General features: G+C 34.4%; 1 protein-coding gene across 1 annotated transcript in view; it reads left to right on the top strand.

Moving 5' to 3' along the window:
- Positions 1-251: 251 nt before the first annotated feature.
- Positions 252-11,604, top strand: part of SYDE2 (synapse defective Rho GTPase homolog 2) — a gene marked incomplete at its 5' end in the record, with an annotated part of 32,025 nt that continues 20,672 nt past the window's right edge. The window contains 2 exons of the mRNA XM_006919369.3: positions 252-1,005; positions 6,113-6,805. Of these exons, the coding sequence (XP_006919431.2) occupies positions 252-1,005; positions 6,113-6,805 (1,447 nt within the window). The remainder of the gene's footprint in view (positions 1,006-6,112; positions 6,806-11,604) is intronic.

Below are 11,604 nucleotides of genomic sequence, written 5' to 3'. Positions count from 1 at the left end.
GAGGCCGCCCTTCGCAGCCGCGGGCTCGCTCGCGCCTCCGCGCACGTCCCGCCGGACTCCGGGGGCAGCGGAGAGGAGGCGGCGGACTACTACGAGAACCTGCCCGGCGGCTCCCAGTCCGCGCCCGAGCCTGAGGGGGCGGAGGCGGAGCGGTGGCCCCCGCCTCCCCCGGCGGCGGGCTCCTCCCTGGGGGCGGAGGGCGGCCGCCTGGAGACAGGCAGGCTGCAGACCCAGTTGCGAGAGGCCTATTATCTGCTGATCCAGGCCATGCACGACCTGCCCCGACTCGGGTTTACTCGGGCGCGCGGCGGGGCTGGGCGGATCGCGGTTGCGCTGCGGGAGTCCCGGCTCTGGGCCAGCCGCCTTCCCCTTGCGGCGTAGTGGACCGCCGAGCCTGCACCCAGCGGGGAGGCGGGGACCGCCCTTGGCAGCAGGTGTCCCCGCCCCGGTCGCCTCCGAGGGTGTCGGGGAGAGGCCACCTGCGGACTTCTCGGATGCAGCTGTCCTGCAGCAGAAGCCTCGAGAGCCTCCGGGTGGGTGCCAAGCCGCCTCCCTTCCAGCGGTGGCCGAGCGACAGCTGGATCAGGTGCGGCACGCGCGGGGACCGAGACCAGTCCCCGCCACGTGGAGGTGGGATGGACGACTGGAACGGAGGCAGCGCCCGGGTCACCGCGCCCTCCGACCTCCTGACTCCCGAACCCAAGGACCCCAGCCGCTCCCCGGGAAGCACTTTTAGGGATTCTGCGGGGACCCCTGTGATACGCAGCAGCAAAGGAGACGGTCAGGAAGGGCTCCCCTTCCTCAGGCCGCCCGCGGTGACAGTCAAGAAGCTGCAGAAGTGGATGTACAAAGGGCGCCTGCTGTCCCTGGGAATGAAGGGTCGCACCGGTGGAACACCCCGCAAAGTCAGAGGAGCTCAGGCCACCTCTCCAAATCTGGGCCCTTTTGAAATGCAGGAAAGCCCAGTCCTCTCGGTGCCTCCAGACGAAAGAATTACGCTGACAGGTAGAATATTTTGCAATCAAAATGCTAACACTTCCAGCCTTAATGTTTACTAACTGGGCTTCTGTCTTAAGAGGCAAGAATAGGTCTGTTTTTGCAGACAGGTGTGTGCCCGTGCCAAAGTAAGTGTCATGTAAGTGGCAGCTTAATGTGATTTCGAGGTTACTTGGTATAAAGTATTCACTTGTTTTGCTTTCTTTTCTAACACAGTGGCATGAGGAACTTGGAGTTTTTGTTGTTTCTTTTCTACGAACCATTGTGCCTACAATGTAAGCACAACGGTGAATAAAGGTTAAGTTCACTACACGCTTTTAGTAGGTTTGGGTTTGGGCGGTGCTGCCTTGATTTTTATTCTTTGTAGCTCTAGGCAAATCCGTAGACTTTTGTGGAGTTTGTGCATTTGAATTTGATCCAAGGTAGACTTTACAGGGAGCATAAACTGTCATTTTACTCATTACACCTTCCTTCCCCCTCTCTTCTAGGCACGTGTGCATACACAGACATACATACAGACAACAAAACCGCCAAACCACCCCCCACCCCCCGTAAAAACAAACAAACAAACAAAAAAACTACCGTAGTAAAATTTCTTTCTCATCAGGTAGGATTTCACATACTTCTCTTCACCTTTCCCTCCCCTAAACTTCCCACACACACAAAAAAAAACAACAAAGTAATCTTTTTATTGTTGGTAAACAAGGGCACTAGTGTTTTAATCAAAAGAAAAAGATCCCTTATATGCTTTTTAAGAAAGTGTACACATTTATAGTCATTTGTAAACTTAAGTTGTCCTTTTAGGATTTTGCTGCCTATTTTGTATGTGTGTGCTTTTTAATTTCCACTGAAAATTTAGGTTATCAATTCTAGAAAGCTCTTAATTATGTTGTAAATAGGAAAACTTTTCTGAAAGAAGTGTATCTTCAGACTGAGCAAAAAATAAGTCTTTTGAATTACACTCTTAAATGTAAAGGCTTTTAGTGAACATTATACTATATGTCAGTAATAATTTTAAAAATATTAGATGCTGGAATGTAAAAAACATTCACAATACTTGGCAGTTTCTCAGGTAAAAATTACAAGTTCTACAGGACTGGTTTATACACATTAACTTTGTTTAACTAATAAACACACAACAGTGGGGAGAAACAAAGTTCACAAAGCTACTAATTGCACAATGAGAACAAATCAAATGATTCATTTAGAATGTATACAAACTTGAAAAGTTTTTTTGAATCTAAAACTCTCTAATACCCACCTATCTAAATTTCCCCTCAAATTTATTTCATTTTATTTGAATAAAAGGATAGTGGAATGTAATATTTTTCTGTGAAGGGAGGTGTACTTTATGCTAAGGTCAAATTAAAACATGCATTTCCAGTAGTAAAGTATTTGTAATCATTTATTACATTTTATGGCTGTATAGCTTTACTTCCTCTGATTTTGATTCAGTTAACTCTTTGTAAGACAGTTAAATTTCAGCCATAACAAAAATCTCTATAAAACTTCAAATATTTTTACTCTTTGTTGCAAAGGTTAAACATTTACTGTCTGATGGTTTTTAATACTTTCAGTTGTAGTGTAAACATTCAAGGATTTAAAAAGCAATAATGAACATAGTAATCTTTTTTCATAATGATTTTTTTATCAAGAAACTAAATGAAACTAATTTTAAAAGAAATTAAAATGAAACATCAGAATTACTATGTGATGGTATTTTATATATTTTACAAGAAATCTAAGCAAAAGCTTAATCTCTGATTTAAACAACTTTCTCAGATGTTATTTCCTTTCAAATCACCAATTCATCCTTTATGTTTACATATCTAGTATAGATTTGGAGAGTCTACTTTTTTATAACTTTTTCATGAAGGTTGGTTGAAGTTATTAAAACCATTCTGGATACTTTAGGTGGTTTGCATATGATCTTTATCGCTCCCTCCACCCCCACCATGGAGGTATGTTCTAACAACAACAACCAGAGAAATAGAGGGGTTAAGTAGTTTGCCCAAAGTCACTCAAACTACTGTATGGTTTACATATACTCATATATGGATTCAAACTATTATATGAATTCAAACTCAGGTCTTTATGACTCTAAAATCCCTATTTATATAAGGTCAGAGAGACTCTACAAGTTCTTTAGAGGTGTGATTCAGTTAATTCTATTAAATTGCTTGGACCGAGGAGATGGATGGAATTTCAATAAGGTTTAGAGGGGTAAGTAACCTTCAAAGTTGCAAAGAAGATTGAATTCTAGAATAGATTTTGAGACATTTTTAAAATCAACTGCTATGTCTATTTTAAACCTTTACCTTTAAATATTTACTTAGTTCAAGCTTATGTTACTTGGATTCTTCTTTTAAATCACATTTTCTAAAAAAATTAATTGGACAGTCCAGATGAATCAGTACATTCTTGGTTGTGTAAAGATGTTAAATAACCTAAAAAGTTTATATCCATTTTTCTATACAATATTTATGAGCATATTTTCTTTCACAATAAAATTACAGTTAGAATTTATAACACAGAATAACTATATAATGAGATGGAGATACCCAACCTATGTAAGTATTTTGGAATTTTTTGAGACTGAATGACAAATAGTGGCCAAAATGATCTTATGGCTCTTACCACGAACCACTAAAACTTTTGATAGTATAATAATGACAATGATTTGATGCAGTTGGGTATGTAGTGTTCACAGATTGGCCAATTTGTTCCTAATTGAGATGATTATTTAAGGAATCTAAGGTCATTACACAGAGTAAATATTGTCAGGTTTCTGCAAGCCTTCAGATTACGAAGGAATTTTAATCTATTTGCCAACTGTACTTCATTATAAATCTTTATAAGTAAATTTTAATTAGCCTGAGGTACTCAGAAATAAATTCAAAAGCACCAGGTTGAGCTATTTTGTCCTTTTATGGCTTTAAAAAATAATTTGCCTGCCTTCAACTGTGCTTTTCTTGCTCCATGATTTGTGAAAGAAAAAATTGGGGGCATGTAATTTGTTAATATTTTGTCAAAAAATTTTAGACAGTTGTTTAAAATACTGTTAATTAGTTGGTATGATCTTGTGCATTATATCTTAAAGTGAAGTTGACACGTTTAATGCAAATTCTCATCTATTTCTTTTCTCAAGTATTTATAGCTCTGATTTCTTACATTTATGAGGTACGTTATGATTCTTTTCAACAATTTTTTTTATGCATTAGCTCTTTCATAGGCATATATCTTTTGATTGCCTTCTAGGTTTAAATCTCTCTCTCAGAAATTCTGCCATTATGGCCCTAGAAGCAAATCCATTTTGTTTGTTTATTTGTTTGTTTTCTTGTGGGTTTTTTTTTTTTTTTTTTGCAGGGAAGAGTGCCATAGAACATTGGAGTTGCTGGTGGCAGGAAAACTGAGAATTACAATTCAGGAGAAGGTCATGTGTTGATTTCAGAGTCCTGCATTTCTGCATTTCTAAATGGTGTTTATGATTTGAGAATCACTAAGGGTCTTTTCTAGATTTTGCCACTTAATGTGCGTGTGATTCACAGTTACAGAGCATTGCTCTCCAACTATAACGTGCATGTGACTTCCCTGAAAATCTTGTTAAAATGCAGATTTAATATGTGTGGGGGTGAGACCTGAGATTCTACATTTTAACCAACTCCCAGTAAGGATGCTGCTGTTTGGTATACATTTTAAGTAGTGAAGTTCTAAAATTATCAGTCCCCTCAATCGCCTATCTTGATACATTTGTTAAAGTTTCAAAAAAAATTAAACTTTTTTCTATTCATGCCTCTGAAAATAACTGAATTTGAAACCCAATTTGTTTAAGGTTTAAAAAAATTATTTATTTATTATTAATCTGGTTGGGTAATGTTTATCATTAAAAAAAGAAAAAATTACATTTTTAAAGGATTCTTTTCAGTAGAAGGCAAGTTACTCAAAACCTTGATTATGCATGAACCTAATCTTTTGGTTATTAAGCTTCATTTACATAGTTTAGTGTGGTTTTATCAATGTCTGTTATTAGCCTTGCTATTGTCTTATTTTACTTTCTATAATACTAAGATGAATCAACCATATACACACTCAAATTAGCACAAGACCATAATTCCATAATTCACAAAGCTGTCATGATCTTAAAGTTTTAGAAATATGGTTTTGTTTTATATATCTATGTGCAATGAATTTGTATTATGATCATATTTATCTTAATTGACTGTCATTGAAGCCTGCTTTATGCAACTCTTTGGAACTATAAAAATTTTTCCTTTTTATTTGGAATTAATGTTTTATATACAATTTTAGAGTCACATGATTTTAACATTTTCCGATATCTAGGTATTTGAGCCTCCCCCGCTCTCCCCACACACACATCAGACTATGAATTCCTTAAGGGCAGAGACTTTTTTGTTTATTCTTGTTGCTTAAGTTTGTGCGTGGCCCATAATTATAGCTGTGTTGTGCTTATTGTGAGACAATGTTCTTGGTTCTAATCTGCAACCTTCTTAAAGGATTTTTATTTTTATTTTTTCCCTAGATATTTAGAACTTAAACCTTGCACAAGATGCTACTGTATAATATGATTAGGAAACAAATGTTGAAATTTTGATAATCAGTGAGGAATTTAGTAATGAGTAAGGTTCACTTATTTTGAAAGATTTATTCAAAGTTAATCTTTGTAAAGGTAAGAATATTATTTGTGTTTTCTAAAGACTTCTGGTCCTTTTAGTGAGTTGAAAATTATTCAAATATTAATTAAAGGCATACTGTGTAAAAAGCATTCAGTGTAAGCTTTTTATAAATTATGTTTTGCTTAGGCTAAGGCTTTGTTAGCCCTGTTATGTTTATAAAGGCAGCCTCAGAGGTTTTCTATACTTTTTCATAGAATTCTTATGACACTTATACTCACGGTCTCATTTCTAAATAATAGAAATAATTTTTAGGTAAAAAAAGTCCAAAAATTTTTTTGTTGTTTTATTCTCTGAATGTGGTTAATATTGCTTTTTTTCTTTTTATCTTTTTAAAAGTAGTATTTTAATAACTAGTCTTAAGGGAAATGTCTTTCTTTGTTTAGCAGGCATTATATTCTACCTTCTTTTTTTCTTTAAAACAGATTTATTTGAAAATGTTTATGGGCCTACAGTGAAGAGAAGAGAACTTGAAGATCTGAAGGGTAATATTGGATTCAGAGGTCAAAAGCCACTTAACAGCATCACTGTGTCAAAGAAACGCAATTGGCTTCATCAGAGTACTCTGAGGTCTTATAATTTGGAAGAAGAAAATAAGAAATGCCAAAATATAAGTCATTTATCCATCTCACCTGTCTCTCCACCTAAACATCAGCTATCACAACCTTTCTTCAAATCATCTGAAGAATATTGTACATGTGTGGTGTATAATGCTACAGATTCTTCGTTATCAGGAAACTGTTCTTTAGACTTTAATGAGGAAAATGATGCAGATGATGAAGGGGAAATATGGTACAACCCCATTCCTGAGGATGATGACGTTGGTATATCAAATCCTTTGAGTCTGAGTGAGGCAAACTCTGCTGTTCTGAAGTTTCCTACTGTCAGTTTGAGAGTATTATCTAGCAGAGACCTAATGAAAGAGCAGCATCCTGAGGACTTGCTGTACTCTTCCGAACACACAGGCAGTGTTCAGACCACACAGTCAAATGAAGTGAATCCTGTCAGTTTTATCCATTCCACAGAGTTTGTGCAGCAGTACAGACAAAGGCTTGGACACAAGACACAAGAAGGTATAATGGTGGAGGACAGTCCCATGCTGAAATCTACCTTTACAGGTAAAGATGATTATAGATCTGCCTTTTTCTTTCTTCTATTTTTCAGTTCTTTGGCTGTAGCTAAAACTAAATATAGATCTCTATTGTAGCTATACATTTTTCCTTAAAAAGAATGTATTTTCATGAAAATAAAACTCAAAAAGGTTTATAAATATTTTTATGTACATGGTGGTTAATTATTTTTATCACAGACTTGGTTTTGTAATCTAATGTGCTATAGTGTGTCCATCTTTTGAGTTAGTAATTATTTTTCTCTTAGTCGAAAGAATGGAATCATGGAGAGTAAAAGAGAAAGCTATATTCTTTATTTAAATCTTATTTTGTTTCATTTATTCATTCACATTGTGCCTGTCCACAGCCAAAAATTTGTATTTGTATTTTCAGTATATCAATAGTTATTACTTTGCACTTCTATGCCTATGTTTCCCCACGAACAAAGGAAAAGGAGAAGAGAAAAAGAAATAAGAGGTAGAAGTAAAGACCTTGCAAATAGGTTCTATAATAGTTATGGAACCCAGAAAGGAAATAATTGAAGTTCGATACATATTAGATTGAACCATATGAATTTACTGATATTCAACCATTTTTGATCTGCAAAAAATAGCATTTTATATAGTTCAACCTAGTGGTTTTATTCTTCCTTGACTGTCTTCGGTTTTCTGATGTGCTTCTTTTTAAATTTAGTTACAGTTATGCTACCCAGGAAACAGCATAAGGCATATTTATTGTTTAGTTGCAAATATCAAATGTTGACAAGAAAGCATTTGTGTTTTATACCATCATTTAAATTTATGAAATTTCAAATGGTGCAAAATATCCAAAGATATGGGGCATAGCAGATGCTGTCAGAACCTTTTCCATATCACTTGGGTTTTATTACTTAAGTGGGGCAACCTTTTAAATAAGTAATAAACTTACTTTAAACCATCAGGATGTGCATCTCTTCTTGAGGCTCTCTCCAAAGTGGTAGGGGGTCTCTCTGCAAGGCAGTGTGGGAATGCCCTTCAACCAGTGCTGATAAGAGTTGGTGTAGACCTGCCCTAGATTCCTCCTTCCTTGGGTGGGATAATTCTACATGTTTCCCAGAGTTTTCTCATGAGTTTAAGCTATAGTTGCCCGTAGTGGTAGCAGGTTTGATAATTCACTTTGAATTTTCCCCTGAATTTTCTCATTTCTTTGCCGATATTTCTGTACTTTACAAGTAAACTACTTGAATTTGAATCTTTTTCTTAGAGATATGAAGAGGTACAGTAAATGTTATATTGTTAAGAGAAAAACTGAGTTACAAAACAGAACGTACTATCTGATGCCAATTTTGCAAGAAACACTGAAAAGCTATATGGGAAATGTTAATGGTTTTTACTCCCAAGGATGTTGAGGTTGAGATAATTAAAAATTTTTGTGTGTGTGCGTTTCTAATTGTAGAGTGATTTTCTAGAGTAAGTTTGTGTTTCTTTTGTAATCTGGATGGAGAGAAGAATAAATACTATATAAATCAATAGTTTGGAATGTAGGTGGTTATTAGGGTGGAGTGATAGGGAAGGCTTACAGATGTGTGGCAAATAGTGATAGATGTGGAATGGGGCAGAAAAGGCAAGAAGGCATAAGAGCAAAGTTAGAAAGCCAGGGTCTGTAAAGTATTACACATTTTAATTGAAGTTACTGTCTTTAAACTTTATTTTTTTTCTGTTTGTGGCAAATTGTGAACTGGAAAGAAAGACACACATTTAAAGTACGGTAAAACTGTCATTTATGTCTCCTTTCTTAGTGTCTTTCTTCCCTTTAACATATTATTAAAGTATAATAAGCACAGCCCCAAGTTGGCCAAAGGAAATATATAGACAGTTTATTTATATGCCATCTTTTCTTGTTTTGGTTACCTAAAGTGGTCAGTTTTCTTTAGCAATACTGCCAGAAAGCTGTTGAGAAATAGGCAAAGAGGATGGTTGAATTTCAAAATGAATTTTAATTAAGGAGTAGGTAAGTTCAAGTATCCGAATTATCTGAATACGAATGATAATTTTTTAATCATCCTACCTCAATTATGACTTTTTTTTTTTGCTTATTAACTTCTAGATGTATATGTGTCTTTCATATAGTTGCAATCATAGTAACTATTTGATTTTTGTTTTCACTTTGTATTTTCATCTTGTATTGTAGACATTTAACATTATTATTAACATTATTGTTTCCCAATCTTTATAGTATTTAATTGGGTTAATGTGCCCTAATCTATGTGACTGGGTCCCTAATGTGGGGTGTTAATAGATTTTTTTCCACTATTATTGTAATGATTTTCATCATGATCTTTTTTTCCTGCATTAGGATCAATTACTAGTATCATTATTGGGTCTGAATGTGGTAACTACTATTGGTATTTCCTATATAGTGTTTCCTAGAAAGTTTACCAATTTATAGGCAATTAACAATTCGTTTATTAATTAATTTATTCAGTAAACACTGAGTTTTTGCTCTACGCCAGTTACTGTTCTAGGTCCTGAAGGAATGTGCCAGTTTCACTTGATTCTAGCTTGGTTCATAAATTTATATTTAAATATTTTCATTTTGTACTTTCCCTTTATTGCTAGTCTGTGATTTGATTAGTATAATTGTGGTTTACTTTTGAATGATTATTGAATTTGGTAATATTTTCACTCTTGGATTTTATAAAAAGAAAGCATTTCTGTTTTAACAAATTCAGTCTTATCTGTAGTAGAAATTGCTAACATATACGATATTTCATTTTAATAATTAGAGACTTATTTAATGAGTCTTGGGAAATATTTAATGAACAATGTAGAAAAAAAGTCAGAATTGTTAGATTAACTCTTTAAAAATTTAATAAAACCTAGAACAATTTAATATACTGAGTAGCTTGTTTATGCCCTGACAAAATAGATTACAGACTAGGGTAGGACTCCAATTACTATAGAATATTTTAGACCAGTAAACCAGTAGAATTGTACTACAATTTACAGTACAAGGGAATGCTTTGTCTAGTTTATCAAACACTCCATTTCTTATTAGTTGCTTACCAGAAAAGCCCAGCAGGCATACTTAAAATAGTACTTTCTCTGTAAAGAAACCACTTCTTTGTCATTAGTACACATAATGAGGGGTGGAGGGAGAATATTAATACTTTAAAGAAAGTTCATTTAATCTATTGATTTTTAAAATGAATAAATACGTTTTTTTCTCATTTCTAATATTACACAGAGTAGCCTCTGATATTAGGGTTATTAGGGATTTTTGTATGGAATAGTTAAATCAAGTAAGAAAAGTTAATTTAAATTTTAAATAATTGGAATAATACTAAATTGTTTCTTTAATGGAACAATTTAAATTTATTTAATATTAGATTATAGAAGATATTTCTATTTTGCTTGAAAATTTCAAACTAATATTTTTATTAGTTTGAAAATTTACTAAAACCAGGTTCAAATTAAAAATAAAATTGATTAGTATGTACATTTTTTTTTTAACTGGGGTATTGAAAGTTTAAAGTTTTAACTGGAATACTTTGAAAGTTTAATATTAACTAGAATACTTCTTAATAGTTGAGAAAAAGTCTTTAACAATTAATTATATATAAAAAATCAATTATATATAGAAGGATGAAGAGGCTGAAAGTATAGTATTGAAGAACATAGGCTCTGAAGGCCTACATCTAGGTTTGAATCCTGGTTCTGTAACTTACCAGCTGTGTCACCTTAGACAAATTAGACAGCTCTGTGCATGAGGTTCCTTAGCTAGAGAATGCAAGGCTACTGGTATCTTAACTCATAGGGATGTTATGAGAATTAAATGAGGGTCTACTCATACTATTAAATTTTTCGTATTTTGTCTAGCTCAGTAAATGTTTGCTGGTGTTATTTTTAATAATTAAATATTAATTTTCTGTTAAACTTTTAATATTATTTTTGCCGCAATATTTACAGTGGTTAATCTGGTAGTGCAGTTTAGGATTTTATTTACTTGCTCTTTTTTGTATCTTTTTAAAACTTTTATTGTAAACCTGGACAATTTTGACATTCATAAAAAAATAAAGCTATTTTTGTGTGGAGAAAAATTTAATGTTTTACTCTTATGAAAACTGAAAATTATAAGAAGACTTATTTATAGCTCTGAGTTGTCTGTTTTATATGTTGAAAATGCAAGGATAGGCCCTAATTTAGCTTTTAAAGTTCTAGGGATTTATTATATAGAAATAATACAAGAAAGAAAATGTCTTTACAGTTTTGAAAATTATTCAGTTATATTTATGATATTTAATATTCAGTTCTTAATTGACTAGAATTCATTCTAGTATAATCTTTGCTGATATGTTCTAATAGAATTTTAGAAAAAGGAGGGGCTCTTAGTTGTCAGAATTATAAACTTGTTTGGTTTTTAACTTCTTCAGCACCGCTATGTGATAAAGTTTAGTTTTTAGAGGATTATAAATATAGAGAAAACATTCTTATCTTAGAGTAGGATTTCTAAGTAAACATTAAAATAGGAAATATGTTAAAATAAATGTTTTATAAGAAGCTTTCCTAATTTACTTTGATATCCGCTCTTTATAGTTATAAAATAACATACTCACTGAAGTATATTGCAGTGGGAAACACCTAAAAGGAACCTATATTGCGCTTCCTCCAAACCTTCAGAATAGAAAAACAGATGGAGAGAGAGATGCTTCTTTTCCCTGTAAGCCATTAAGATAGCTTGTTGTTCTGCTTGAATATGGTAATGGAGATTCACCTAAACTTAAAACTAAATATCCCCATTGAGATGGGACAAGGGAAAAATTTCTGTGA

This window comes from Pteropus alecto, unplaced genomic scaffold, assembly GCF_000325575.1.
Source record: "Pteropus alecto unplaced genomic scaffold, ASM32557v1 scaffold25, whole genome shotgun sequence".
NCBI lineage: Eukaryota > Metazoa > Chordata > Mammalia > Chiroptera > Pteropodidae > Pteropus > Pteropus alecto.
The sequence above is the reverse complement of the archived record's forward strand: the minus strand, read 5'-3'. Positions and strand labels throughout refer to the sequence as shown.